General features: G+C 47.5%; 1 protein-coding gene across 3 annotated transcripts in view; it reads right to left on the reverse strand.

The window, feature by feature from the left end:
* The window catches only part of LOC147693272 (E3 ubiquitin-protein ligase TRIM39-like), a 79583-nt gene that overhangs the window by 29531 nt on the left and 26177 nt on the right, over positions 1-23875 (reverse strand). For 2 of the 3 annotated variants that reach the window (XM_086933666.1, XM_086933667.1), the window contains exons 2-5: positions 14347-14445; positions 11272-11502; positions 5263-5285; positions 3538-3653 (exon numbers count right to left, since the gene is read on the reverse strand). In XM_086933666.1, coding sequence (XP_086789792.1) covers positions 3538-3653; positions 5263-5285; positions 11272-11502; positions 14347-14403 — 427 coding nt within the window. In that variant the 5' untranslated portion in view covers positions 14404-14445. Of the gene's footprint in view, positions 1-3537; positions 3654-5262; positions 5286-11271; positions 11503-14346; positions 14446-17218; positions 17461-23875 lie in introns of all 3 variants that reach the window. The other variant, XM_086933665.1, reaches the window with a different exon arrangement.

Consider the following 23875-nt stretch of genomic DNA (forward strand, 5'->3'; position numbering starts at 1 on the left):
AGCATGCTGAAGTCAAACACCTCCTAAAGAAACCCTCCAAAGACCCAACGGACCTCAAGAACTTCAGGCCCACTGCTTTCTTTCATAGCCAAGGTCATTGAAAAGGCCGTCACCACCCAGCTAGAATACTTCATCGAAGCCGACAACATCCTAGACTCCTCCAAATCTGGATTCTGCAGCAACCACAGCACCAAGACCGCCCTCCTCGCTGCCACAGACATCTGCGCCCTCCTCAAACAGGGCCAAATGACAGCCCTTACACTCCTGGACCTATCAGCATCCTTTGACACTGTCTCCCACCGCATACTAGCCACCAGACTCCACGATGCTGGCATCCAAGGAAATGCACTAGAATGGATATGCTCATTCATCACAGGCAGAACACAGAGAGTAAGGCTCCAGCCCTACTGATCAGAACCAACAGAGACCAGATACGGAGTACCCCAGCGATCCTTCCTCAGATCTACCCTCTTAAACGTCTACATGGCCCCCCTGGCAACCATCATCAGAAACCAAAGATTCAACATAGTTTCCTGTGCCTATGACACCCAGCTCATCCTATCCCTCACCAAGGAACCTGACAATCTCCAGGCACAACTTCCAAGAAGGGATGAAAGCAGTCGCAACCTGGATGAAGAACAGCTGCCTGAAACTTACCGCAGTTCAAACAGAAGTCTTCGTCCTCAGCTCCATCCCCTCCATATGACACGACACCTGGTGGCCTCCCGCCCTCAGAAACCCACCCACCTTAGCAGACCACACAAGTAACCTCAGCATCATACTGGACTCATCGCTCACTATAAACAGCCAGATCACACTGTTTCCTCCGCATGTTTCAACACCTTCCGCATACTCCGGGAAACCTTAAAATGGATACCCGCCGATTCCAGAAAAATGGTCAAACATGCCCTCATCATCAGCAGTCTGGACTATGGCAATGTGCTCTTTGCCGGAATCATCAAAAAACTTCTCCGCAAGCTCCAGACCGTTCAGAATGTTGCAGCCATACTGATCCTCAACATCTCCCGGCACAACCACGTCATCCAACACCTCGACGATCTCCACAGGCTCTCCATTGAAAGAAGAATAACTTTCCAACTGCTCACACATGCCTTCAAGACCCTCCACAACATTGCACCGCAATACTTCAACAACCATCTCTCCTTCCATGCCGCCAAGAGAAACCTCAGTTCAGCCAACCTCTCCCTAGCCACCATCCCACACTTCTACGGGAGCAGAGCGGGTTGAATATCATTATTCTACTTTGCAGCCAAGACCTGGAACAACCTCCCGCTCCACCCCTGGCAAAGCCTGACACTGCAGCAATTCAGAAAAGACCTCAAGACCTGGCTCTTTTAATGACCACAACGGAGCCACCCCCATCCCCCCAGCTCCTTGAGGCCCTTATGGGTGAGAAGAGCGCTTCACAAACCCCTGATTGATTGATTGATTAATTGATTGATTGATTGATTGCATGTGTGGGTAGGGTGGATGTGAATGTGGGGGTGGATTGTATAATGTGGGGTGGGGGTGGCTGTGGATGTGGGGGTGGATGTTGGGGCAAATGTGGTGTGGATGGGGATGTAGATGAGGATTTGGGAGTGAGGATGTGGATGTGGATGTGGATGTGGATGTGGGTGTAGGGTGGATGTGGGGGTAGTTTGGATGCGAATATGGAGGTGGATGTGGGGGATGAGGATGTGAGGTGGATGTGGATATAGGGGTGAATGTGGGTGTTGGGGTGGATGTGTTGGTGGGTTGGAGGAGGATGTGGATGTGCATGTGGGGTAGATGTGGGATTGAATGTGGATATGGGGATATGGATGTGGGGGTGGATGTCGGGGGATGTGGAAGAGGGGGTGGATGTGGCAGTGGAAACGGATGTGAGGGCAGTAGTGTATCCTGCTTGATTAGACGGTGAGCTGGTCTGCGCCCTGCAGCTTCGTGGTTACGTTCAGTGATGCAGTGATAGATTCAGGTGTCGTCACCCATGTTCTGATGCAGGTAAGTGCTGCAGGAGGGTATGGCCACATGGATCAATGGAGAATGTGTAGATGTCAGTGGCAGGAGGTAGAACTACAATAGAGATAGGTGGGTGTAACGTTGAGACTATTACGCAGTGACCTTTGGCATCTGGTGGCTGTGAGTCATTCAAAAACAATCCATGGTTGGGCGAGTCATCATGGACACATGTAGGGTGCCACCACCGACAGAGGCTAACCTTGGAGTGCTTATCTACATGGGTTTGGAAACATGCTCCCAGAGAGGGCATTCCTACAAGACAGAAGACAGGTTTATGGAATTACCAGAAAGAGAGGTGGAGATTTGGAAAGAGGTATGGCCGTTTTCAGCCTCTTGACAAGCGCGAACAGCAAAAAAGCGCATTATATAGACAATAAAACAGTATGATCAGTTGTGTTTCGAGAGTGCACTTTGCACATTGCTCTATGAGGCAGTTTACTGGTTGTAGGGGTCAGTTTACTGTAAGGATCAGAGATTCGTCCCTGCTCCATTCCAAGACAAGCCTGCTGGTCTGTATTTAGGGTTCGTTGTTTCAGGGGCATCAGTTCCTTCGACTCTGAGAAGATGTGATCTAGGACTGGGAGCGGGTGGAAGTGGAACAAGTTATGTAGCTCTTTTTTGAGACCAAGTGATGGAGCAGATGTGTCTGGAGAGTGTGGTCCAGAGTTTGTTGATTCTCAGAGTAAGGTTCCTCCTCTGGGTGGGTTGTAGAACGAGCAGGGATGCTGTGGTATTAGATTGGAGACCCCAGGTGCAGAAACATCTGATGGGCTTGGGTTCCAGATTTCATTCCTTAAAAACTGAAACACCCAGATAGTTTACTTCAGTTTTCTGTGTGTATTTGAGGTTTAGGAGCTGCTCGGTGCTGGATAAAACGGCTCCCCTTGCCTGCCTTCGCACCATGCTGGCAAGGAACCAGGAAACATGTGAAAGACCAGCATTGAGGCTAGATATGCTTTTCCCAGTGCCTCAAAACAGTTTAGGATATGTTTAATAAAATGCTTATTTTGCATTGAGTGAGCATCTTCACATTACAATACATGCTTGATCCGCGTACCACAAGGATGCTGCTCTTCGGGAAGGACCAGCTTGGGACGAGGCTCCGTACTATGCCCCATGCACTCCAGGTGGACAAAGCTGCTATCGAACCTGTCTGGGTAAATAAACATCTCTTTCCTGAAAATCCTTCCATCAATTATATATATATATATATTTATAGTGTCCACCAATGGCATGATGTCCCAGCATCTCATGGGTTCATGACAAAGTCTAGGCCATGCCCCGGTGAACCCTCACCCACTATCCACACAGAAAGGCTTGGTTCAGATCTGAAGATCTCCTCACCCACCCTTTGAGTGTCACTGGCACATGTTGGCATCACATAGACTCAATCTTGCTATGATGTCCACCTGGTCCCAGATTCATGACAATGTTCAAGTGGTGTCCACCATGTGGCAGGTGAGCACAGGGTCTCAGCAGCTATTGCAATGAAGTTCATGGACGAGTTTTACTCACCCAAGGATTCAATGATACTTTTCTGAATCTCAGCAAATTCTTCACTGAAGTAGCGCAGGATTTTCGCCTGCTCCTTCGAACCTAGTCTCTGCTTAATGTCCTTCAGCGTTTGGAATCTAAAGGAGAGAGAAACAGATGCCACAACATGAAACCATTGACATGGAGGTGGGAGAAGAAAGGCACAAGGGTACCACTCTGGCAGGTGGCCGAAAGATGGCACCAGGGTGCACCCTGACAGGTGGCAGAAGGATGGCACAAGGGGGCACTCTGGAAGGTGGCAGAAGGGTGGCACAAGGGTACCACTCTGGCTGGTGAAAGGATGGCACAAGGGTGCACCCTGACAGGTAGCAGAAGGATGGCACTAGGGGGCACCCTGACAGGTGGCAGAAGGATGGCACTAGGGGGCACCCTGACAGGTGGCAGAATGATGGCACAAGGGGGCACCCTGGCAGGTGGCAGAAGGATGGCACTAGGATGCACCCTGACAGGTGGCAGAAGGATCTGCAAACAAAACAGGCGATGGACCGAATGTGGATCAATGTCACACATTCACCCCAGTTCAAAGATCTGGGCCCACATCCATCGTTTTTTTGCACTCCACACCACCCTGGGTTAGACAATGGCGATATGCAAATCAGCTCTGACCCTGTGCCCCATGGGAACAGTCCAGTCCGAACTACAAAAGCCATGTCCATCCCAGAACGGAATCAAGCATCCGAGGACCGGACCGGTTTCGAGGTAACACCTCTCATCAGCCCGGCTAGCTTGACTCCAGTGGTGTGGAGTGCCTGGGACCCACGTCTGGGCATCCCCAGTGCACTTATGGCAGAATTTGCAAACAAAACAGGTGATGGACCGAATGTGGATCAATGTCACACATTCACCATAGGTGGCAGAAGGATGGCACTAGGGGGCACTCTGGAAGGTGGCAGAAGGGTGGCACAAGGGTACCACTCTGGCAGGTGAAAGGATGGCACAAGGGTGCACTCTGGCGGGAGGCAGAAGTATGGCACAAGGGCACCACTCTGGATACAGGAGTTTAATCTGAGAAGGTGGGTTAATCTCCCCCGGGTAAGGAAGAGGAGGAGGCTCCAGTCCAATCACATGATCTAAAGCCTAGCTGGACCTTTCAACGTTGGAACATTTGCAGTCACTATTTCAACTTTTTAAAACGCGTAACATATTTTTTTAAGTTGGACATGCTTGTTTTAAAGGACATAAAAGATGATTCAAGAATTTAAACATGTTTGTCAAGAAATACCTTTTAAAATATGAGGGAAAAAGAGTATAAGTACAAATAGTAAAAATTTCCTGAATGTGATGTTGTTTTTGAAAGTTATAATCTGCACCGTTAGTCGACAAAGCTGTTTCTTGGTACGAGTCTAGATTATATATGGAAAAATTCCACTTACACACGCAAATTCTAATCTTCAATATCTCTCACAATATGGTTCTGAGGTAACGTATTCACTTGGAAATGCAAATTGACCACTGTCTTGCGGTGTCTCCGCTTTACCCTGGGTGGGATTTAATCCATATTTTTTTGCCAGATTCTTTGCTTACTAGTTCTAGTTGGATTTGCTGGTACTTAATTGGAAGGAGAAAGAGACTGTTTTAATGGCAAGGCTGGCTAACTTGTTCATTCAGTAAACAGCAGTCATGTCTTAAATTACACAGCTTGTGCTACACAAAACCACAAACATAAATAAGTGAATCAATTCCTACCTGCACCGAGCTCTCTGCATGTCCTAGAGGTAGAACAAAAACACAACAGAAAAGCATTAGTTACCTCCCGGCCACTTGTAATCATCCCACACACATTTCAGTCCTGATCAGCCTCTGTGAGACCCATGTTGGGAGAGAGTGTTATTGTAGACTAGGGTTTACATGTCTTCCGGCTTGCGGTCTCAACACACCTGTCTCACTCACCACAACCTTCCTATCCTGAGGACGCCCGACCCATGAGTTGAAGGCAGGCTTAGAATGCGGAGTTCTGGCTTAAACGCAACAGAATGAAGACGTGTACAACTACTCTCTGTGTGTGGCGTGGTTATTGGCGAGTACCAGGGCTGGTCGGATGCTACACCATCCACACCAGGTGAGGCTAGAAGGGTTCATGAATGAGGAAGTAGAACCCATGTACAAAGACAGATCCCTCACTTCTGAGGGTTTGTTGCCCTGTAGATGCTCTGAAGTCACTTCAATCACTGATCGAGAGTTGTGTTCTACGAGCAAAGGGCGAATATTAAACATCAGCCCTAGTCATGCAAGTCAGGCTCACAAAGCGCCTTGGTGAAGTGCTGTCCAAGTGCCGACACGTGCCGTGGAAGTCCAGTAGACACCAGCCCGAAAAGGACTTTAAGACCCCTTTGAATCTGATCAGGCTTTTTTCCTCTTGAAACAAGGCAAGTGATTGCGGAAAATATTGTCCATGTGCACTTGACATCAACACCCAGAGGAACAAGAGAATCAACAACAAGAGCATCATACAAGGTAAAAAAGAGAAAGAGGTAAGTCTCTCCACCAAGAGCCAGCAGGCGCGCCTCTAAGACAGATCCCTCTTGACCAATCAGATTTCCTCTCTTGAAAGCTACTAGGGTGATGGACAAGGGGGTGCAGCCGTCCATTTACACTTCATGAAACGGAGTTAAGCAGCTGAGGCAGTACTGCTCGAGAGGTTTTGCGACAACCTACCTCATTCCAGGCGCCACTATTCCTGCCTTTTAAATATTGATAACTTGGCTTGTAAAAAGCTGGGTGAAATACAGTATGTGTTGAAGCTGTGCCTCATTCCCACCCTAGGTAGTCGCACACTCCCCCTGTTTATATGCGATTGTAGGGCTTACAAATGACCACTGAACTGTAATGCGAAGTATTCTATCAGAGGATTAAGCACCTTTAACACAGGTTTTGAGGCAACAGCCGAACAAAGACGGATGCAGAGATATCTCAATTACCTTAGTTCATACTTAGACTGATTTACATTTGAACTTCTGTTCTCTTTTCTTCTGAAAGCCCCGGTGTGAGATGAAATGGATGTCCAACAAGGTGGTTAATCAATGAGTGATGGATAATCAATGAGGTGTCCTTGAGGAGCAATTGTAATACTGCACATTGACCAACAAGCAGTGCACACGCACCACTGAAGGGTACCTTCCAATGAATGCTTCCTCCAGGACCCCTAATAGCAGGAGCTCAACGAGGAGGCTTAACCGCATCGCTGCGGTGGCTTTTCCCGCTGTGTGCGGCAAAATTCAAAGAGCTGTGTTACATGACGAGCTCAGCTCGTCATCAGCACACGACCACCGTGGCTGATGACGAGCTGAGCTCGTTATCCGCAGCAAAGAGGTTAAAGTTCTGAGCACGGACACGGTTAAAGCCCCGGACCTGTGTCAATAAATCACACTCCAGACTCTGCCATGAAAAACCATGTACCCCCACATACACAAGAGCTAAGCTCCCCTACGCCAAATAGAAACTGGAGCAGAGCAGATTACCATTACTATGAGAAGTTCTTTTCACCCAGGGAGATACCATGCTCTTTGCTTTTTAAACCCTGAGGTGTTGGACTTCTTCTGTAGAGTACTAAACATTACTTGGAAGTAAAAAGACTTTAGTAATTATATTGTCATAAAATATAGAATGCTTCTTCACTCTCCCAAGCTCGGTTACATGGAATTGTTCTGATGTTGGACTTGGCCATTTCTGCAGGGTCATCCTCAAACGTTTCCCTTTACCCTCCAATTTTTTTTTTGCTTAACTCGTTTTTGCCAAACTTAGGACTGGTTAGCAGTGGTAAAGTGCACAAAGTGCTTGTGTTTTCTCCTTTAAACATGGTAGCATTGGCTTATCCCCAACTGCATATTTAATTTCCTTAGAAGTCCCTAGTAAAGTGGTACCCAAGGCCAGCCAATTAAATTCTACACATGTGTATGCAGCACTTATTGTGCCACCCACTTATGTAGTCTTTTTAAACATGTCTCATACCTTCCATTGCAGCCTGTGTATGCAGGTTTGAACTGCCAGGCCCATAAATTGCTTTTTAATACATATGTCACCCCTAGGGTCGGCTCTAAAGATCCCAAAGGTCCTGCATACACACAAAGGGCTGATTCCCCCCAGTAGTTAGTCTGGAGCCAGGGCATGGATCGCAGGACGCCTGGGGACTTCAAAGGTATACTGCTAGATGCTTCTCCCACTTGAAAGGCAGAACTGGGTACATATATTGGACCTCAGAAACCACCTCAATTAGTGCACTTCTGGACCTGTGAAAGCTGGAAGCATGCCGAAATCAACGCCCTCCTCAAGAAGCCCAAGGCCGACCCCAAGTGGAGTGGTGTGGCTCACTGGTTAGAGGTGGCAGACCCGAGAGCAGAGGACAGCCCGGGACCAGGGTTCAATTCCCGACGCGGCAGGGTCGTGGACCAGGGTCAGCGGGCTCGATAATTCTCATCTCGGTGCCTACTCTAACCAGGGATCACACTCGGCAACTCTGGGCATTAGCTTGCCTCATCTCCACAATGGCCCCCCACATACGCCGGGGATGCCTGGCTTCACCTTGGAGATACCCAGTAGGGACCATCTCACAGGGAAAGCCAGGACGAGTTCCCCAGCGGTCTACTGCGCAGAGATACTCCTTCGGGAGTCGATTCTAGCGCATTACAAACCCACAATTAATTAAAGGACCTCAAGAACTTCCAGCCCATCTCCCTGTTCCCGTTCCCGGCAAAGGTCATCGAGAAAATCATCAACATGCAATTGGCCAGCCACCTGGAAGACAACATCTTGGACCCGTCCCAGTCCGGATTCAGACGAAACCACAGCACCGAGAGAGCCCTCATCGCCGCCACAGACGACATCAGGTGCCAACTAGACAACGGCGAAACATCAGCCCTCATCCTCCTGGACCTGTCAGCCGCCATCGACACGGTCTGCCATCGCACTCTAAAGACACGCCTCCTAAAAGCTGGAATCCAAGAGAAGGTCCTTCCTCTCAGGCAGAACCCAGAGCGTCCGCCTCCTACCCTTCCGATCCGAAGCCACCGACATCATCTGCGGCGTGCCCCAAGGCTCATCTCTCAGCCAGACGCTGTTCAACATCTACATGGCCCCCCTCGCACAAGTGGCCCACCATCACAACCTCAACATCATGTCCACGAGGGAATGAAGGCCGTCGCCGACTGGATGAGGAGCAGCTGTCTGAAGCTGAACTCGGACAAGACAGAGGTCCTCATCCTCTGACCCACCCCTCAGCCTGGGATGACTATTGGTGGCCGACCACACTGGAAACAGCACCAACACCCACTGACCATGCACGCAACCTAGGGTTTATCCTCAACTCTTCCCTCTCCATGTCTAAGCAGGTCAACGCCGTCTCCTCCTCCTGCTACAACACCCTCTGCATGCTCCGCAGGATCTACAAGTGGATCCCGACGGAAACAAGAAGAACGGTGACACAGGCCCTCATCAGCACAAGACTGGACTACGGCAACGCACTCTACACAGGAATCCCAGCCAAACACCTACGACGACTACAACGCATCCAAAACGCCTCCACCCCGACTACTAATCGTCAACGTCCCCCACCGCAGCCACATCACCCCCCACCTGAGGGACCTACACTGGCTCCCCGTTGACAAGAGGATCACCTTCAAGCTCCTCACCCACGCACACAAAGCACTCCACAACGCCGGACCAGCCTACCTTAACAGCAGACTCAGCTTCTACACCCCCACCCACCAGCTCTGCTCCGCCAGCCTCGCCCTCGCTGCTGTCCCCCGCATCCAACGAACGACCTCCGGCGGCAGATCCTTCTCCTACCTCGCCGCCAAGACCTGGAACACCCTCCCTACCCACATACGGCAGACCCAAGACCTACTCGCCTACAGAAGACTCCTCAAGACCTGGCTCTTTGAGCAGTAGCAGCAACCCCCTCCCCATAGCGCCTTGAGACCCTCACGGGTAAGTAGCGCACTTTACAAGTACTCTTATTGATTGATTGATTGATTGATTGAATACTCTGCAATGAAGGACTGCTGTGCTGCTTTGAGGACTGCCACTCTGCTGGACTGCTGCTCTGAAGGGCTGCTGCCTTCTGCCCTCTTGCCTGGGTGAGAAGGACTGGACCTGCATCTCTTGACCCCAGCACCACAATGATTTCCTTGCAGACCTCTTCAGACTAGACTCAGACTAGTTATGCAGACAAACAAAAGGGATGAATTGTGAATTCTCAAAAGTAGTAAATGTGCACCCATATGTATGTGTACTTTTAAGGGGCCAGAGTTACAGCTTTTATAATGAATTGGGTTCATAGTCTAGTTAGCCCAAAACCTAAGGCTATAATATTCACATTCATATCCCATCAAATAATAACCCAGTAACCTTAAGTTTAAATCTAGAGAAATATAGCCAAACACCTTAAAACTTTGGTCAAACAATTCCATGAACAATTTATACAAAAGACAATATAGAGTGTTGCCAAGTCATCCTGAGTGCCCTATGCACCCCTTTTTTTGCATTATGGCGCACTATGTATCAGGGTACACCTACAATTGACATGACCTATCCTATAAGTCCTCAGTAGATCATAGGGCACAGTGATTACAGCTCCTGAGTCATTTTAAAAGGAGCCTTTTTTAATATAATGTATTGTATGTAAAGTTTAACAAACTACTGGTTTAAATTAACCTTATTTCACTACTACTTCTACTACTCATACCCTGCCATGGGTGGGGGGGGGGGAAGCGAAGAGGTGGGAAGTATGCTTGTTATATGAAGGATCAGGGGACACTGGCAGAGGCTTCCCGTTCCCAAGTCAGCAGTGGAGACACCACCACATTGCTCTCCACTGCCTCTCTGTCTATATTTATGGTGCATCTACAACAGTGTGTTCACTTGTGCAGCAGGTGCAGTGGCACTGGGGGCAGAATCTTGAGGAACCCACTGAGCAGCTCTCTATTTTAATATTCAAACAGCAGTCTGGGAGCTTTCCTTGCTTGCACTGGAACGCGTAAACCCCATCCTGCACCACCGAGAGATCCCCCTGACCCGCCACGGGACCCAACCTGCACCACTGAGCATGCCCCCAATCCCCAGGGAAATCTATCCTGCCCCACGAGCCTGCCCCCAATCCCGGTGAACTCCACCCTGCACAACCTAGAGAGCCCCCGATCCCCTGTAAACCCACCCTACACCACCAAGCGTGCCTATCGATCCATCCTGCACCACTGAGCGTGCCCCAATCCATTGTGAACCCCATCCTGCACCATAGAGCTTGCTCCGGATCCTCATGAACCCCATTCTGCACCAACGAGCGTGCTCCCTGATCCCATGAACCCTATTCTGTACCACAGATTGTGCCCCAATCACTGTGAGCCCCATAATAATAATCCACATTTGTAAAGCGCAAACAATCACCCGTAAGGGTCGCTAGGCACTGGGGGACGTCGGGAAGATTAAGCCAGCTATTGCCCAGAGTCACATGGTGCTGGGCTAATCTGCCACCGGAGATCGAACCGTGAGCCCAGCGGTTTCGGAGTCAGTCACCCTTGCCTCTGCGCCACACCTCTTCCCAACCTTCACAGCCAAGCGCGCCCCTCAATCCCCTGTGAACCCCATCCTGCACCACTAAGAATGCTCCCCGATCCCCTGTGAACTCCATCCTGCACCACCGAGCAGGCCCCGATCACGGTGCACAGCTTTTGTGCGATGAAGATGTAAAGTCCCTTCCCTTACCTTCTCCAGGTCCACCCCGGGCTGCTGATGCTTCTCCTCCATCCCTGTGATCAGCCTCTGGACAGAGGACCGCTTCTCCTCCAGCTGGACCGCCTTTTGAAGTCTCATCTTTAAAATCTCCTCTTTTTCCCTTTCCAGACTGCTCAGGACACGCATTTTCTCTTTCTCCAGGTACAGCCGAAGTTCCTCAAACTCACAGATGATTCGGTCTCTCTGGTGCTGAACTTTTAGCTTAAAAAACAAACAAAAATGAGAACAGTCACTGCCATCTGTCAAAGACCTCACAGTGATGGCTCTTGACTGTGGTGCAAAAGAGGGTCTTGAACTAATACAAACACGTCCTAATAGACCACAGAAAGCAACACACAGGAAAGGAAAAGAAAAGATTGGTATATCACAGGGAAAAACACTTCAGTGGGACAATTCAGAAAAGCTTTTATGGGAATAAGAAGTCATGCCACATAGATCCTAAAACACATGGCCAGAGTCAAATAACAGTCAGATAAGATACTGTTAGTGCATCATTACAAATAAGATACTTAGTGTACTCCTCTGTGTAGCATTAACTGGACACCCAGCTCTTCCTAGGTTGCTTCACAAGTTGCCATGGTGATTATGTGCAATGATGTACTAACAGGATCTACTCATCTGACTTGTATTGGACTCTGACCATATGTTTTAGGTTCTAGGTGCTCTATTCTTTTTTGTTTCTTTTTGTCTCTGCTTCTTGAGAAAACATCACCCCTGAAGAAGGGCAGAGCCCGATATGCACTGGGATAACTAAATATCAGGCATCAAGGTGGGGTGGGGGGGGGGGGCGGGATTACATGGGGACCTTAATACATTTGATTTTGATTTCATTTTGGAATTTATATAGCGCACGATTGCCCTGGAGCGTCTAGGCGCTTTGGGGAGGAGGACGCCGGAAGTGGTGCATTAGTTTGAGAACAGCCATGTTTTTAATAGTTTTCTGAAACCGAACAGTGTTGGGCAGCTTTTGTTGTTTGGCTGGCGCAAGTTCCATAACCTCACAGTGCCCAGTACAAAGCGTCCTCCTCCCCAGCTGGCTTTCTTGAATGTAGGTGTCTGGAGGAGCATGCTTTGCGCGGAGCGTAGTTCTCTTGATGGATGGTACCAGGTGAGGTGTTGTTGAAACTACGCACCCATGGATGAGATTCAAGGTATCACAGCGATGAATTACACTTCTTGAAAGATCACGGTCACGGTTGAAGAGTGTTTACTTGAAAAGGCACTGCTTGAAGTACTGAGAAACGACTGATGTACAGATCCTGGTTGGGGACTCAGTGATGCGCCACAGGGGTGCGCTCCAGGGTGCGAGGTGCAGCGTTATTCTAGGAGTGCATTGTCAACCAACCCTGAATGGGAAGTAACACCAAAAAAGCACTGCTCTACTGGTGAACCCTGAAATGTCCAACGCCCTGTTAGTAGAAGTGGAAAGAGAGCGCAGGGGCTGCTATTTGCACCACAAGTGCATGAATGTTACCTAATTAATGTATATGGTAAGGGGATGTGGTGTTACATCTGGAGCTGCCGACCTTGGTACTGGGGAACCTGGCTCGACGCTTGGCATCGGATGAACATCCTGCGGTTCTTGACAAACCACTCAAGCTCCCTGTGCCTAAAAAATGAAAGTGTCCTTGTGTAATGTAACTGATGCTGAAGTAAAGTTCTCCCATATTTTGAGTTGAGTTGCGCCACGTAAAACTGTAAAAAAACCTTCTAATTTTCACTGATTTTCAGCCAATTCACAAAGGCATTTGTGGTTTGGTTACGTAAGAGAACTCCACTTTAATTAGTCAAAAATGCCTATGCGACTAGGCCCCTAGATGACTAAGAAGAGGTAAACCTCAGTCTAGCCAGGGGCTTGTTTCAATGCAATACATACCGGTACAGACGGCTTATCGACATTTCCTCGGGCCTACTGAAATTATGTGATTTTGTGGGTGCGGCATTTTCTGCAAAGACATGGTTTCGCCACATAATCCATCATTTGGTATATAATTTGCAGATTTACCCTAAACAAAAAAGTTCTAACTCAAACAGATCAAAAGTTACCAAAGATGCAGCAACATGTGCTGTTGCACAGTGAAAGACCCTTCACAAAGATGGGCTGTCCCCCTTGGTTTGCTCGTTTGTGAATTTGGGTGTCACAGTGGTACTAATGAGGTACAACCTTCGCCCGGGTAATACAAGCAGAAACAGTTTATCACATCACACAATGTGTCTTTTCTTGACACATCATTTAGTCAACCCTGAGGGTACACTTCACTTACAGGTGTTACTCTTAGTAACTGCTGTGTTATTGTGAATCTTGTATTCACTGGTGAGGAGTGGTGCTGATAGCTGCTCAGGTGAACACTGGCCGAACCACCCATAATATGTGTGTATCTGATTACGACTTCCTCCTGTCAATCAATGGCCCTAGAGAGAGAGGAGACCCTACTAGTCCCTGTCGAAATGTAAACTCACTAGCAGTACAATCTCGGAGAATCATGAATGTCAGAAAGATAGGGCCCCCCCTCGTATTGTTCTACCAACGTTAGAGCCAGAGAAGATGTGAGCCCTAATCTTAGGGAGGGATGGGAAAAGAAGGGGAAAGACCTTTCTTTGGACAAGAACCCTCACTCACCCAAAGGTGACATGCTTCATCACAGGGTTCCCTCTTCACACCAGGGCTGCAAGGTCTTGGGTGTGGCTACAACTCTCCTGGAAGGTACCTAAGATGGGCTAAGTGAGGGACACAGTGCAGGAAACATTCTTATAGATTAAAACTGGCTCTGGGGGACCACACATTATCTGGTCTCCCAGGACAGGGTTAAAAGGAAAGAGGACGAGGGGTTATCAACAAATATACCCCTAAGTTAGGTCAGTGCAATCAATCAATGGCTGCTGCCAGGCGTAGCCTTCTTTGCCAGAGAGCAAAGAAGAAGGCAGCCTCTGGGTTGAGGCGCTTTCTTAACATGTACATTAATTAACATTTCCACCCACAATGCTCGAGGCCACAGAACTCAGTTCCCATACTCCTTCTACATTAGTCAAAATCTCCTCACTCACCTCTAGCTCTGCTGCTTGCAAACTCTCCTCATCCTGGAATCCCTTCAGCTCCTCCATCAGATCTATTTTCAAGTTTTTCAGATGGACATCAATTGTTTTCTAAGGAAAGAATATAACACAAATTGCATTCAAGGGGGGGAAGGGCTGTTGAGGCGGATGTGGGGGTCACAAACCACACCCTCCCCTGCATTTATTGGTGCTTCTCCTCCCCATCCCTGGCTCTGTCATGTCATTCGTCCCCTTCCTCCAGTTCTCCATCCCTCCCCCTGCTTTGTTCACTTCCTTCCACCCAATGATAGGATCATATAAACTGCAGTTTAGCTGCTTAACAGCAATACTCCCCCCAAAGGCAGTAACAGTCCTGGCTTCTTTTAGTGGGATTCCCCTAGCCTTTTTGCTTCTGACCTCCTGTTTTTGACGGTGCGCTGCATTTTGTTTTTTGCTGGTTTTTGGACTCTGGGCACTTTACCACTGCCGATCAGTGCTAAAGTGCATGTGCTCCCTGTGTACATTGTAATAATAATCGCTTCCTCCAGGACTGGCAAATTTGATTCTCTAATAAGTCTCAAGTACAACGCGCTGTGTGTGCCAAGGGCCTGCACTTCAAAAGCTACTAGTGGGCCTGCAGCACTTATCGCGCCACCCACATGAGTAGCCCTTTTTAAACATGTCTCAGACCTGCCACTGCAGTGATTGTGTGTGCAGACTTAAAGGTCCATTTAGGACCCCCCCCCCAAGTTCACCCACTTGCCAGGCACTAACCTTCCCTTTTAGTACATATAAGGTACCCGTAAGGTAAGCCCAAGGCAGCCACATAGGCAGGGTGCTGTGTATTTAAAAAGTTGGACATGTACAGCTGTATTTTACACGTCCTGGAGGTAAAACGCTGCTGATCCCATTTTTTCACTAATGCAAGGCTTATCTCTCCCAAACGTTAGCATTGGAGCATTTGCAAGCATACGTTCCAATTGTGAGCTTATGAAAAATTGGACTTTGAGGCCTCTGGACTCAATTTAAAAATATATCTGTTAGTTGGTTTGTAAATTGCAGGCCGGAAAATGCCACTTTTATAAAGTTGTACAAAAGGAGGTGGTGATGAACGGAGCATCTGAACCAATCAAACACTCACACCCAGTCAAAAGATCTGGGTTTAATCCATCACCGTTCTTTAGCCCACTCTGCAACCTCAGTTTTGACATGGCCATATGCAAATCAGTCTGACCCTGTGCCTCATGGGAACAGTCCAGCCCGAACTGCCGAGCCATGCCTATAAAGTTGGCATTTCCCTACTTTAACCATTCTTTGTCTCTGCCTGTCTGCTGAATACACGTCTGTGTTAGGATGACCGTTGGGCTGTTTGTGCATTCACTCTAGACAGTCACACTAAGGGATCTGAGATGTGCTCTAGGTATCTTGATGGCCCTTTACCAGGCTGATGGGCCTTCCTGCGTTAGAGTGGTGGGGGAGTTGTCACCGACACCTGAATAAGGCTGTGCCTGTCCTCAAACAAGGCAGCTGTTGTGCCTGGGAGTGTATCTGAAGCCAGAGCAGGAAAAGGAAGAGTTTGGGCACTACAAAGATTTTCCTTTGAAGTTTGCCTACTTCGCAGGCTGACATGGGTATAAGTACTGGGCCTCTGATATCATTTACTCAGAACTCTTCTGAGTTGAGGACATTCTTCCAGGAATAGGAGCTGGATAAGGTGTCAGGAGGGATTGACACTTTGCTGTTTACTTTGCTGTATTGGCCTGACTGTGCATGAGTTTTGAGCACCGCTTCACCAACGTACTGGACGCACTGCTCCGATGCAGCGCCCGCTTCGCCCCTGGGGTAACGACGCATTGTGACTGGATTTTCGACTCATCTTCCCTGGGCACCGATTTCTTCATCAACACCACACAGTGGTAAGGAACCAATGACTCGTGTCTGCAAACGACATATCACCTCCCCTGCCTAGAAGTAAGGAACCGAAGCCTCACTTCCATTGTAGCGGTATAGAACCAACGCCTCACCTTCCTTGTAGCAGTATGGAACAGATGCAGCACCTGCTTATTCTATGCTTCTCCTCCCCGGCGCCTTGCCTCATCTTTGATTTTTGATACATTTAAGGTACTTTGTCTTAAACAAACGCATCCATTGATTTCTATGGACTAAACTTTCCTACCCTTTACACATTGCCTCTGAGATAAACTTGACTTCTCATGCGAAGATATTAAGGGGTGAGCAGGGTTGATCTTAGGTGTGGAATCCCTTTACGCTAACTAGAGTGGGGGGTCCCTATTTGGACAGAGTGCAAACCACTCCCAACTGGAGACCCCATTTCTAACATTATGCTAGGAGTATAGATGCATAAAACAGAGTAGATCACGACTCCATGCCCAGTGCACCTATTTTTATATACATAAGGACCGGTTTCAGGCTTTCAGTCCTCATCAGCGAGGATAGTAGGATTGCAGTGGCGTGGAGAGCAAGGGACTCACGTCTGAACATACCCGTCCAACTTGGGGTGACAAATGCAAAAACCACAGTTGATGGACAGAATGCAGAACAATGTCATACATTCACCCCAGTACAGAGATCTGGGCCTAAATCCATCGTTTTTTTGCACTCCACACCACCACAGTTCAAACATGGCTATATGCAAATCAGCCTTGACCCTGTGCCTCATGGGAACAGCCCAGCATCCTAGGACCGGTTTCAGGCTTTCAGCCCTCATCAGCCAGTCTAGCTTGACTCCAGTGGCTTGGAGAGTTCACTGTGGTCAAGTTTGACATCAATAGAAAATTAAATGTTACCCCTCCCTCTGTGGTAAAACAGAAGGTAATGCATGCCCTGTATGAGGCATGGACCCATTGGTGCTTAACCAACATACCTTCTCTTCCAGGACTTCTTCTGAGGAGCAAAGCGCACTGTGAGATGTGTGATCTTGTGGCACCTGACCCATGTCACGTGATGCAGTCAGGGGACCTTCCGCGACATCACCCACCTCCTCCCCGGGTCCTGAGCCGAGCTCGTTTCTGCTCACTGAGCAAGCATTGCTGTCGTGGTCCCCCGCGTCCGCCATAAAAGCAAAATGGCTTTTATAGGAACTCTGCAGCCAATGTGCCGATGGATCTAGAAAGAGCCCAAGAGAAAAATATGAGCAAATGCACCAAAAAGAAAAAAGCGCTAACAAACAGGGCGCCGAAGGAACTCTGGCAAAAGAGGGGTTCATGGCGACAAATGCAAACCCACTTACAATGCAATACAGAGAAACATGTGACTTACATAACAAAGCATCAGCCGCAGCTTTAGGAGACAGCATTTCTCTTGGTTTTTGTCTGGACACTTGTAGTGTTAAAATACAAACACGCGTGAACATTCTGCGAGCATTCATTATCTATGTGATCTTTTCACCAGAAGTTAAATGACAACTTTAAATTACATTTTATCAATTCATTTCTTTGCACAGCTTCCTTCCTGTGTGTATCACGTTGAAATGAAGCTATGGATAATAAACAAAACAAACATTTACTTCTGCCGACACAGCGTGCACTCTTCACCCTGGAACAGGTTCATCTGGTTAGAGCAGGAAAAGACACCACAGAGCAGCAGTGACCGGCAGAAGGAATTGAAGTCACAATATTGTTCTGTTTTAGATGCATGCACATCTGTCCTGCATGTTTTAAGAGCCAACACAGTTTAGCACCATGAAAATCACGTCAAATCAGGGGCGGATTGGCAAGGCGGGCATTCGGGAATGGGCCGAAGAGCCGGTGCCTCAGTGCCCTCTGTGGGCCGTTTTTTTTTCCCCCTGTCCCAGTCCACAGAGAGTGGACTAGGAAAGGGGAGAAAAATAACCGGCCCACAGAGTGCACGGAGACAGAGACACAGAAAATGAAAGCAGCCTCGCTGTGCGGCCAGACAGCGATTGTCAGCTGTGTGGCCTCTCCTTCACCCCTGCCCTGCCAAGCAATCAAGCTGAGGCTGGGCTGGGGAGGGGTGAGTGATTGCAATAATCGGCCTCCCTGGGGGCCAGGTGTTTCTCAGGCCTTTGAGCCATTTGCACCTCGGCCCCCCGGGGCCCATGCAGCCCAGAAACGGTGTTAGTCTTAACTCCTCGCCCACAGCCCTTCACATTCAGGGCATAGTGGGCGAGGAAGAATGGGTCTTGCTGTGGGGGCCTGGTGATGTTTGGATTTTTTTTGTTTCATTTATTTATTTATGCGATTTTATATAGCGCAGACTTTACCCGAAGGTGTCAGAGCGCTTCACACTAGGAACAGCAATAATACATGAGGAGAAAATTATAAGTGGACAAATTACAAAAGCAAACGTTAAGTTACATGAATCAAAAGTGACAATAGTGAGCAACCAAAATACAAGAGGAGTAAACGATACATTACAGGAGGAAAAAGAGATATGTGTGCAGGTGACAAAAGCGTACAAAATACAAGTAGAGGTATAATACTGCAATTAATGGCAGACACTCCAGCACAAGAACAAACGTTACGTAGGCAATGGTGGCACTTGTGCAAGTATCTAAAGCAAACAAAAGTGAGAGGTAGCAAACAGTGTGTTACAAGAGAAAAGTGACTTGTGCAAGTTACAAAAGGGTACCATACGCAGGTACAAGGGTAATACTACAGTAAATGGTAAATACTCAAACTGCCAGAACACACTGGGAAGGCACTTCCCATGCACCAGCTTCACCTCAGCCCCCCCCCTGGCTACCTTGGATGACCCAGAAAGCTGTGTTTTGGGCTCCCCTGCCAGGACATTTTCCCGAGGCCTGGAGGGCTGATTAATTTACTAATTGCAGGGGCCTTACCTGTTCATGTGCTCCTGAGCTGAAGGTCTGGGGAGGGCTAAGTAGGTTAGTAATAGCAGGGGCTTTGCTGCTTTTCAGGTGCTCCTGTGCTGGAGGGCTGGAATAATTTTGTGACAGAAAGGGGCCTTGCAATTTTTTTAGTTGCTCTGCATGTAGGCCATTGGCACCTTTGCCCTGTGTCCTGTGCAAGAACAGTATCCTCCCACTTTCATTCCTTGTCTGTGCAAATAGTGTTTCATGAAAGGGCACGCCCCTTGAATGTGGGCCACGCCCCTTAAATATGGGCCACGCCTCTTGAATGTGGGCCACTTTTTTCGTCAGTGCCCAATCCGACCCTGCGTCAAATACATTTTTGATGAGGGAATTAGCTTCCTTTCCTGTGCGCTGGCAGGGGCAGGTGGAAGGGTTGTCTCTCCCTTTCCTGCCCCCCAGACCCGGTTCTAGCCAAACCCAAACAGGAGCCTTGGCCCTCGCAGTGAGGGCCTGAAGGCATGCGTGCACGCACAGGGCGTGTGTGTCAGCCCGGAGAGACAGCTTCCCGGGCGCACGCACACACAGACAGACAGTTTAAGGTTATCGCAGCCGCACCAAAGTACTTAACAGGTCTTTAAAAGACCATTTACATGTTAAGGAGGCTTTGTTTAGTTTTTTACCCCTTAATCTCTGCATGGTAAAAGGGGACAAATCCTTTCTTTGACAAAGGTAACCTTTGGTAACCTTTGCCTACGGCCCTGCTGCGTTGATATTTCTTTTTCTGTGCAGCGCAGGGGAAAAGTGGTCTGTTTATTCCTAGTCACCCCCTGACCCCTGCAGCTGCTTATCACATAAGGCTGTGACACAAAGTATGACTAATGGAGTAGGTAAGAGAATGTGTTACAAAAAAAATCTTTTTAAAATCTGACAGCCCCAGCAGGACTCATACTTCGTATGTGCTTCATTTGAACAGTTTTTATCATTTCATCATAGCCGATGCTGGTCAACAGTAAACAATACAAAATGCCCAGATAAAGCTGGTGATTAATGATCCTGCTTTAGAGCAATCGTTTGTCTGGTAGTATTTTTTAAATGCAGATGAACTGTGTTTTATGTGGATAGCTCAGTGGGTTACTGCCTCTGTCACAGAGATCCTTGTGTTACTTGGAGTTCAGAAGTTACAATCCTAACATAGGACAGTGACCGATGAACTGCCACCAAAGAGCTGCATACAAACATGAATGGTATAGTTAGAACTTCGCTTTTTTGTTTTGTGATATAGTTAGAACTGCCCCAGTCTTTCATTATTCTAATGTTGCTAAAATGAGTATGTTTGGGCAGATATACATTTTTATCCGTAAAGCTGACCCCCATGGAAGACTCTTTAAATCCTACGGTTGTTTCCCCAGACCAAACCCTCTTAAAATATCCTGCCCACAGTATTGATAACATGTGAATCCTACACCTTGCAATCCTCACTGGCTTATGTGACATTCCCTGTAGTCTCATTTACATACTTATATGATTCATTGTCTCTGTATAATGTGTGCGTGGTGTAAAGTACTGACACACACTACATTGATATGAGCAGCGCTATACAACAAATTAAATGCATATGAGAGAGGGGCTACGTAAACATGAGGGGCGCTGGTGGAGGGTGGCAGTGAGGGAATCTGAGGAGGTGGTAGTGGGAGGGGCTGTGGAGTGATGAGGGGCACTGTTGGAGGGTGGCAGTAGGGGAATCCGAGGAAGAGGTCATGGGGTGGAGGGAGGAGCTAGGGAGAGATGAGGGGCACTTGTGGCGTGTGGCAGTGAGGGAATCCGAGGAAGAGGTCAATAGGTGGGGGGGATGGATGGGTGAGGTACACTGTTGGAAGGTGGTAGTAAAGGTATTTACGGTGAAAGAGGTTTTTGGTGCAGCGCCAAAAAAGACTTTTGCATCAGCGCTGAAGCCTGCCCTGTCCTGGCCTTTCTGTTTTTGTTTATTTAATTAGCAGTCGGGCCATAAGGGCTACTGTGGAACATACTTTAAGGTGCGTGCTAATTATATTTATTGCTCTATTCAATGTTTTAAGTATGAAGGTGATTTTACTACTGTTTTTACCAGGAGATGGTGCCTGATATGGGGCTGGGGCCCAAGGTCATCTGTGAGATAAGGTGCACTGGAGAGGAATAGTGACTAATCAAGTCTGTAAGGGAGTGAGTTGCAGAGTCTGGGGTCAGGTGGAGGTAGTAATGAAGAGGGTTTCTCCCTGAAGGCTCGCACAAAGGGAGCCCGAGAAGTGTCACTTGCCTGATACTCCCACCTCAGAAACCTCCTCTTCCCATCAAAGGAACATTACATGGAAAAAACACTTTTTGTGAGTGATAATATCAAAAAGAGACTTGGAAAAGAGTGCGTTTTACTGGGCCTTGTAAGACTAAGAAGAGATAAAGGAGGGCCCTGAAGCAGGCCTGCCCAGACATAGATGCGACAAATCGTGCCCGCAGTGGCCCACCCAAATGCGTCCTTGGCCCACCCAATTAAAAATTCCTGGAGCCGGGCCTGCTGCCCCCTCTTGTACCCTCAGGTGGGGTTTCTGATGTGGTATGTCTCTCCTGAGCTCTGCTTGGAGGGGTCTCTGGTTCTGTAGGAGTCACAGTCCTGAAGAAAGAAACATTCCTGTTGCCTAAAGCCCTAGAACAGGCCAGAAGAAGCGCACCCGGAACATGCGGTCACTCTCTGCCTGTGGACTGCAGGGATTTTACTGCTGGGTGTTTGACCTGCTCTAAGCAGGGGCAACGCGTCATCAGAACAGCAGGTGGTCTCACTGGGTGTGGAGTGCACTTGGTGGACTCTGAGCCGGGGTCTCAAGCGGGGTCAGTGGGGGTGTATTAATATCTGCGGATACCGCTCCAGCGGACGTGTAAGGAGGGCCTATAGGATTTATCCAGGATGTGACGTATGTTACAAGATCCCACCCACAAAAAGAGTGAATAGGGAACTGAAAAAAGTACAGGTGCAAATGAGCACTGCAGTCTCAACCAGAACAAGGGTCAACTCTATGCATTTCATTTCCAATCCAGGCTTCGTTGAGGAGGAGAGTGTGGTGGTAGGTACTTGCTTTTGGCTAGAAATGTTTTTAAAATGTGGTACCTTCTCCCGCAGCAAATAAAGAGATAGAGGCCTTGAGCACCTCTAGGTTGGACTGTGCTAACTCTCTGTACTGGGGTCTGCCTTCCGGTTCACTAACAAAATATCAATGTCAAAAATATCGTCATCCTATACTTATAATGTACAAAAATATCTAAAACAAATATTGATATAATAAATATTGTTGTATTAAATATTGTTTTTTAAATAAGTATAGTAAAATTACAAATATTAAATACAATAGAGAGTAACATTAATTAAAAAAAAGAGTATATATTTCAACAAATATAACAAAAACATAATTTAAAAAAGTTAAACACAATACATAATATATGATACACATATCTACTTAAAAACAATTAAACTAATAATTATAATTTAGAAGTTCAAAATTATATGAATTTATAACAAATATCTATATACACCATTAACATAATATAAATGATGACATGGTTATGACTACAATTTATAAATCATGATGTAGCAACACGTGTGAGCAATACCACACAGATCTCAGAATGCATATTCATATATGGTATTAGTGTTTTTGATTAAGAATAGTACACTGATAAAAATATTGCACTGTTGAAATATGTAATGCTATTCTTCATATGTGCCATATACATATGTTATCATTCTTCAGACATTTTGTACAATACTGTGATATCAGATATGGTATAATCAGAATATACCAATAAAGATATTTAAACAAAAAATTATATAAATGACAACATAAAATAAATTCTAAAATGTAATAAATTTGCTATTCCCACTACAATTTATACAAAACTACACAAACCATTTTAGTATATGTATAAACGAATGTACTACTCCCACTTCACGCAACACAAAAATAATAAAACTAGGTAACATTTACAAATCTCCCTGCATTATATGCAACAGTAGTAAAAGTGTAGGATTGCAGATAGGTAGTGTTCACTATTCCCATTCCAGCCAGTACAACAGTAGGGAAACTGTTGGATTGCGGAGGGCTAAATGTACTATTCCCACTCCTATGAGTCCCACTCCAGTCAGTATAGCAATGAGGAAAGTGTTTTATTGCAGAGGAGTACAATTTACAACTGACATTCCAATAATTGCAATAGTAGGGAAAGTGTTGGATAGCGGAGGGGAAACATTTACTTTTCCTACTCCAGTGGGTACAACAGTAGGGAAAGAGTTGGATTGCAGAGGGGTAAAATGTACTATTCCCACTCCAGACAGTGCAACATTAAAGACAAAGGGCCCCATTAGGATGGTGGGCGGACAATCGTCCACCCGCCACCCTAGCGGTGCTGGGACTATCCGCCAGCGGTGCGGCAGCCCCTGCACCACTAATTAGGATGCGACCGCCACCCTGGCGGTCACATTCGCATCTCTCGCATTGTGACGGACCGTGCTGTAGGCAGCACCCACCGAAATGCCACAGAGGCAAGTTGTGCATTGCCATGCACAACGTGGCAGGCACAGCACGGTGCCTGCCACCATGGGCATGGCAATGCAGGGGGGTACCATAGGTAAACCACAAGTGCAGCACCCCACCACCCTCCGGGCCCGCAACGGGTCCCGTGAAAAAAGACTGTATGCCTTTCCATGGCGAAAGGCTGCCTATT

The sequence above is a fragment of the Lissotriton vulgaris genome, chromosome 8 (genome assembly GCF_964263255.1).
Source record: "Lissotriton vulgaris chromosome 8, aLisVul1.2, whole genome shotgun sequence".
NCBI lineage: Eukaryota > Metazoa > Chordata > Amphibia > Caudata > Salamandridae > Lissotriton > Lissotriton vulgaris.